Below are 7,684 nucleotides of genomic sequence, written 5' to 3' on the forward strand. Positions count from 1 at the left end.
GTACCTGAAGGTATTACCCCTTCTCTAATCCTTGCAATGACAATGGAAGGACGGCAGGTCGGTCAGTAATTCCTGCATTACGCGAAAGTATGACCTAATTTAGTAGCACGTGCTACATGTAGACAGATTAAAGCTTAGTTGTAGTTTAATTGGACGCTATTACCGACGGACAGACATTAGGAAATTAATATGTTTCAATAGTAGGACAAAGTATTTCAACATTTTCTGATATAACAAGCAGTTAAGTACTCTCAATCAGATAACTCTTAGTTGGGAATGAAATTTTAATTTTAAAACTGGATAGTTCATTTATTTGTAAATTTCATTGATTTCATACTGATAAACTACCGTACAATTTACATAACACATTAATCTGTTTTGCGACATTCACATTTACATATTACCAATTTCAAGAAATATACATGTATTTTAAAATTTACTGCATACATAAACATATTTGAGGTTGGAGTTTGTCGAAGCAAACATATCGTACATTTGTAGGTTAGAAAAATTTACATTGGTTTCGCTAAAATAGTATTGTTTGTGTAATTTATAAGATACACATTTCTAACCACTAACTTCATCAACATTCCCAATTAACGTTTCGATGCGAAAATCTTTCGCATTGTTGTGCTTTGTGGACCTAACATTATCATAGTCGAAAGGTATTATCGTTGGCTTGTAAGATTCCTCCTCGCTATACTTAATGGCCGGTGCTTCCTTAAGGCCCGCAAAGCTGTGATTGCTTTTATGCTGCTCTGCGAAGGTCGCGCCGGCTGTTGAGCTATTCGAAATTTCCGAGTTTTCAAATAGTAAAATGTACGGAGAAGATCTTTTTAAATTGGCAGCACTGCCTTTTCCGACTTCTTCGCCTTCCAACTGCGGATCTAGTCTATTATTTGTACAAACGCTATCAATTGAGTCTGATATGTGGGAGTCATGTTCGTTGGAACTTTCGACATCGATTCTATCACAGGACAAATCATCGCTTTCATCGAACATATTGGACTCTTTGTATTGAAGTAAATTACTACAATCATTATTTTGCTCATCGATAAAACTTGCGGCCGATCCGACGATTGGGTGTATTCTAGTGTACTTGTCCTGAATATTATCTTGCTTTTGGATATCGTCCATTACACCAAGGACGTTCGCGTTTTTTCTCATAAATGAAACATTTTGACAAATCGTGTCGAATTTTTCGTTATTCTGATAGCCGAGGGCATCCGCACCTGCGAAAAAGTTGAACTTTTTCTCCTCCCTTCGCGCTGCATCGAAAACATCCGTTGGTGCATGCAACATATCGAAGCAATCACGATTATTGGCAAAATTTGCAACATTAAAATGAACTGGTACTAACGGCACCGGTTTTCTTATCCAAAACGGTGAAATCGACCCGAAAACAGCTGGAAAGGGGAATCTCTGCATAGCGGGCGGCCGTTTGTATCGCTTTCGTCTTCTTAGAAAACTTCCATTGTCGAACATATCTTCGGCTAGTGGATCCAATGTCCAGAAATTGCCTTTGCCTGGGTTTCCAGGTTCGCGTGGAACTTTAATAAAACAATCATTTAGACTCAGATTGTGACGAATGGAGTTCTGCCAAGCAGGAAACTTCTCCTTATAGTATGCAAACCTGAAATGGCATATAAAATGTTAGTTATTTAAATATAAGTGTTTGTTTATTTATTTTATATTCTTGCAATGAAATTTATAAACCGTGTTTTTCTAACAACGGCGCCTCTTTGTGCCTAAATTGGATAAAGTCAGGTGAAAACTGATTATAGATCCCATATAACTTATTAACCTTATACCCCTGAAAATATTTCCCTGCCTTTGATAGTTGCAAATGGCAAGAGTATGAACGATTACACCCGAACTTAGTCTTCCTTACTTGATTTATTATACTCTCGCAACATGTTGCTACATAGTATAATAGTTTTGTTAATTAAGGATTGTTTGTATCACTGCGATACAGCACAAGTCTCTAAAATTGAGATTTTAAATTAGAGAAAATTTCTGTGACTTTGGGCGATTTTGCAATTCAGTGCGTGAGAGCCACAAAAATCTCTCAATTGAAAACGAACAGGTATAATCAAACAGAATGAAAGTAAATATGTCGATGACAAATATTAAATTTCCTATAACCATAAAAGCATAATTATCAATAAAAATAAAAATATTTGCTTACAAAACATAAAAAAGATATTCAAAATGGCAGACAAGCGTTATATTTAGTTTTGTTACTAAAGACTAGAGACTGTGTAACAAATTGAGAATTTAGCTCAAAATGTCTCATATAGTGACTTGATACTGCTTACAGAATTGCGCTATAAAACTGATCGAAAGAGATATAAAGTTAAATTTACAAATATACATAAATGACCAGCTTGACAAGAGGAGCTGAATTCTGAGTCACTTTTTGCTCGTTCGTCTCTTCGTGCAAGCGATAACTTGCACAAAAAGAGATAACTTGATGAAACTTGGTATGTACATATGTATGTACATATATTCTTTGATTCCCAACGTGGTTGGTACTGCAATGGGCAATATCGGACTACTGGCATTCCCCCAAATGCCGGTCATTGAAAACTTTTAAAGTGCCATAACTAAGCCACAAATTAAGACAAAACAAGTGAGGAGGAGCTTAGTTCGGATGTAATCGAACAAGAATCAAGTCGGGAAATTTGTTTTAATGCTATGATAATTGTCGAAATCGGATCATAACTTTTGAAGAACCCAGACACTGGATCTCAGTGCATTTAACTGATTTTAGCTGCGCCTGTGTGAAAAATGAAATGTTATTCAAATTAAAAAATTAAAAATAAATATAGTTTAAAAACTTAAAAGCACGTCAAATTAAAAAGTGAAAAACTATTTTCGATTTGGAAAAAATATGGCACAACGCATCTCACGCTTTCTACCTTTCTTTTATTAATGTTGTCAAGTTATATTAATAATTAATAATAATTTGAAGTTTTTAGTTTAATGTACTTTAAAAACGTGATTTTTAAACTATATTTATTTATATTTCGTAATCTATTGTAAATGCAAAGGTCAAAGGTCACTAGCTCACAGAATGCTACAGCATAATTCGATAAAACATTTAGTGACATAACTGAAGGATCAAAGAAGCCACTAATAAATTTTTTACAACAGAGAGGAACAGCATATGTATTTTATATACTGTAACTCTCATCCATAATCCAAAAACGCTGATGGTCCCATATGTTAAAAATAAATATTTCCGTTTCTGCTTTGTACGAAGGTGACCAATGTCTGTCGTGACTTGATTAAAAACTTGGAATTCGGCTCTTCTCGATGTGAGATTTGAAGGTGTGCTGAATCGAAAGTATATAATTGAGTAATCTAAGTTTTTTTATACAGTAACAATACTGGTACAATACAGATGAATCGCTGGCAAACTTTTGGCGTGGTAAACAAACAGCTGCTAAACACACAATAATTGATATAAGGGTTCACAATTCACACGAACATGAACAAAGGCTGTATCGATCTACGAAAAAACAAAGCATTTATACATTCGGTTCGTGAGCGAAGTTTAAGTGGATTAGTCGAAATAAAAATTTGATCTTGAGGTAAATACGTGATACAAATAGGTGAGCTGGTCTCATTTTTCCGGAGATATTGAATTTCATCTTTAAGTTGGAGGGGCCAATTGATTTCATCAATTTTCTCGAAGTATCAGGAGAACGGCTTTTTCTTGGAAAAGTTAATCAATATTGCTTTTTTATGTTTGTTACATGTACGAGTATACTTTAAACCTATTAGCAGATGGGACCACGCCAAATTTTAAAAAGTTTTAAACAGCAGATGCCAATCCATGATTTGGTGCCCGCTTACCAACTTGAAAAATTCTTGACTTGCGGCTAAATAATAGCAATTTATTGCTGTTTGCTTTGCCGAAAAACGATTAAAATTCGAACCTCTAGAATACCACTCAATTCTTCGTCGATATATTTATATGTCGTTTAAAATGCTCCAACTTGGATGTTAAGCTGCGAGATTGGTTTTGTATCAATATTGAATATCCAGTACCATGTTCACTGTACTGTAAAATTCACACAACTTTCTTTACCACTTTTCAAATTTAATTGATACCGTGAGAGCGTCGATTCCAAGTTATCGAAAATGGTTCATGGTAGTCAAAAATTTCATGCACTAAAGTAAAACATCCCCCGCCTATATCGAAGAAATACGTGTCGTTAGCACATCTTTAAGAAATTGAATACACTAGTATAAAATTTTGAATGTACTAAGCAATGTGAATGAAAGAAAATTTTTTATGATATCAAAACATATACTTAAAAATACAAATATGAGCTCCATTTAGAGGTAATATTATTTAATGTCGTCATATTATGAGTATCGTCAATGTTTAGCTTCTGGAAGCAGAAGAAAAAAACAATTTCAGAACCGTTCCATTATTTAATCAATTTTGGTAAATGTTTGCCTTGATTTTAAAATGTTGGCTGAAATAAATTGCTACTTGGGTTATCACGGAGTGAAAAACCATTGGCGTACTCACAACGTGTCATTAAGCATCGTAAAATTATAAAATCATATATTTGTATACTAGTTTAAAAAATTTGTTGTAGGATTGCATACTAAAATACGTTTACGCAAATACAACTCTGAACGCTACGTTTTCGGATCGTTATTACTTATAACTTTATGAGACTATGTGAAACCCCTACATGTTTCAATGCGTCGCTTATCAAATCTTCCTAAATTAAACGACAAACTCGAACACCACTCAGCTGTTTTTTTTGCGTTGTTGCCTCAAAAGTTAACTTAATTCATTGCAAAAAAATACATTTGCTGTCTACTAAAAATTAGATTCTGATAAATTTTTCAAAAGTAAGTATTTAATATAATAGAATATGTTCAGTGTTTTAACGAAGTGTTTTAACGAAGTATCAACTAACGAACTACCAGATTAACAAGTGAGTCTGAATACCCCTAATCTAAAGTTAACAAAACATTAATAATAAATTTGTCAGCTATATACATATGCCATTCTCTTCAGATTTTAATATTTATTTTAGAAAATTAAAAGTATAGTAATATATAGCGAACGATAAGATTGATAAATAAGGTTTTGAACCATAAGTTATCAGACAAAAAGTTCTGGAAGTCTTTTACACATTATCGTTGTCAAAAGAGCTTCTGACCCTTAATTGAAATTTTACTTTGCAATCGTCTCTATTACTTTAATTTGGGTAGTGTGGTTTCTTACCTTGACATTATAAAATCACAGATTCCACTTAGTGTAAGCTTTTTATGCGGTGATTGGAGGATGGCCATAGTGATCAGGGCAATGTATGAATAGGGCGGTTTGACCAGCGGTGCACAGGTGGAATTGTCGTTGGTGCTACTACTACTGCAACCACTGTTGGAGCCTGATTTTTCCTCCGCCAAATTAGCTGCAGATGTCATCGTTAACGGAGGTGAAATTGAGCGGTGTGTACTGGAGGCGGGTCTTAACTTTTGACGGGGCGGAGATAGCTGCAATCGACTGTGGTGATGGGCGTTGCTGCAACCAATTGCAGAATCCACTGCGGTATGCATACCCAATACTATATTTGTACGACAAAAAACTCAGGCGGACATTGGAGAGTTAAATTTAAATTTATAATTAATTACTTCTTTTTTAGATGAAACAATAACCGTTGCGTCTTTTAAGTGATTTAGTAATTTGGTTTTTATTATTCATATTCTTTGCACACTTTCCTTTGACTTTCTTTATATTCATTATTCTTTCTTCAATAATTTTTCACTTAATATGCATACTTGTAGGTTGCTTCATACATTTCGTCACAAATCTTTTTTTTTCTTTTAAGGCATACACCTCCTAAAGCAAATCAGTCACTTTCGAACTTTTGGAATTACAGTTTTTCGTAGGAACTAATTTGATTTGGCATATGTACATATTTACATATTTTAAAATGTCATTTGCATTTAATTATATTTTATGTTTATTTCACCATTAAATGTTAATTTGAAATTAGAGACGACTCGTTCGATTTCCGTTCAATTCAGTTCGACAGTTTCTGCGCTAGTGTCGTCTCGACAAACCGTTAATAATGTCCGCCGCAAAATGTGTTTTAACTAGAATTAAAAGTAAACGCATCCGCCGCTTGTCTGATTTTACGCGAATCCTTTTAGCAAATGTTGCCTGAACTACAACGAAAACGAAACTTTTTCGCTAGACTCTTTTTTCTGGCTTTTCCTGCTGTTTTGCTTCACGCTTTACATAACCAAACATTTATTTATCACAAAACCACTGATGCTTCCATCAGCTTTTGTCAGCGTTCCGATGTTTATGCAGCTCGAATAATTCTGATTCCGTTTCGACTGCCGCGTCTGCCACGTTCCGTCCTCAAGTAGCCATACTTTCCCCTGAACCATCGCCTACACCGTTGCCATTGTTACGAGTACCGTAGAGAAGGAACGCCTATGGTCATCGTGTGCGAATGAAAGAGCGAAGAGATACTTGTATGCGGCACGAATGCGCGTGCACGTCAGACAAGTCGTAAGCGACAGCTTCAATGTGTCAGGGGCGACGGGTGAAAAAAGAAATCGAATAGGATGTGGCGTTCGTTATCATTTACACGATATAGCTCACATACACAACCACGCATACATATGTTCCGCAGAACTGAATGACAGAAGGGATGAAGGCTGAGATTGGGATGTAAACAAATATTTTGAAGATGTGCTTGGTATAAGCTCAGTGGAGAATAAACGCCGCAAACAAGGAAAAGGGCAATGACGGGCTACATTGAGTCAGACGAAACGAATGGGTGTATGTGTATGTGCATGTTTCTTCACCTATGTTTGTGTGCAACAATAGCTAAACATTAGAAAATGGTGGCACACCAAAAGTAGATATTCGCATTGGTATTTGTATGACTATGAGAATGAGAAATTTGTTATGTTTCTTCATTGTATGTTGTTTCAATATTGGGGTGATCTGATGAGATTCGCCAAATGGGAAGAGAGACTATTTTTGTTGTTTGGCTCGTTGGCATGATGATGTTATAGGCACTCAGCCTGGCTATGCACTTATATACATACATACATACGTATGTATAAACATACATGCAATGGTATAAGTTAGCAAACACAATAAACAAAATTGGTGTACAGTACACGAATACCTTTGAAGATTGACGTGTTTTTCACTTAATAATTTTTCATTATGTCGAATACATCAAGTACGTACATATGTATGTATGTATGTACATGCCGCTTTATCAATACGTCTATGTGTACATTAGTAGTATGCTAGTATATGTACGCATATACCAAATTAAATATACATACGTCGCATTTATGAATGTACATACATATCGCTCATTTTCTGCAAGACCGGCATAAATCAAAAAACATGATTTTTGAGTTAATGCTGTTAATTATTCGTTATATCATACTTCATGTTGAGTGAAAAATTCATATGAATACCTCTTATATGCTCCGCTTGAGAAGAGGTGTAAGGTTGGAGTCACCGTGTAAGGTTGTAGTCAGTTGAAAACTTTAAACGCGTTTTCTGGAGAATCGATTTTTTTGACTTATGCCGGTCTTGCAGTAAATGAGCGATATGTACATATGTACATACATATCTATGTATGTATCTGCGATTGTTTATAAGTGATACCTCAAA

General features: G+C 34.9%; 1 protein-coding gene across 1 annotated transcript; it reads right to left on the reverse strand.

Annotated features, from left to right (window-relative positions):
• Positions 1-302: 302 nt before the first annotated feature.
• On the reverse strand, positions 303-6,403 carry LOC105225376 (fork head domain-containing protein FD3). Its single transcript, XM_011203804.4, has 2 exons — positions 5,258-6,403; positions 303-1,633 (listed from the first exon to the last, which is right to left on the reverse strand). Exons 1-2 carry the CDS (start codon positions 5,587-5,589, stop codon positions 568-570), a joined length of 1,398 nt encoding a protein of 465 aa, XP_011202106.2. The 5' UTR covers positions 5,590-6,403; the 3' UTR covers positions 303-567.
• Between the last annotated feature and the right edge of the window lie 1,281 nt (positions 6,404-7,684).

The sequence above is a fragment of the Bactrocera dorsalis genome, chromosome 3 (genome assembly GCF_023373825.1).
Source record: "Bactrocera dorsalis isolate Fly_Bdor chromosome 3, ASM2337382v1, whole genome shotgun sequence".
NCBI classification, from domain to species: Eukaryota; Metazoa; Arthropoda; class Insecta; order Diptera; family Tephritidae; genus Bactrocera; species Bactrocera dorsalis.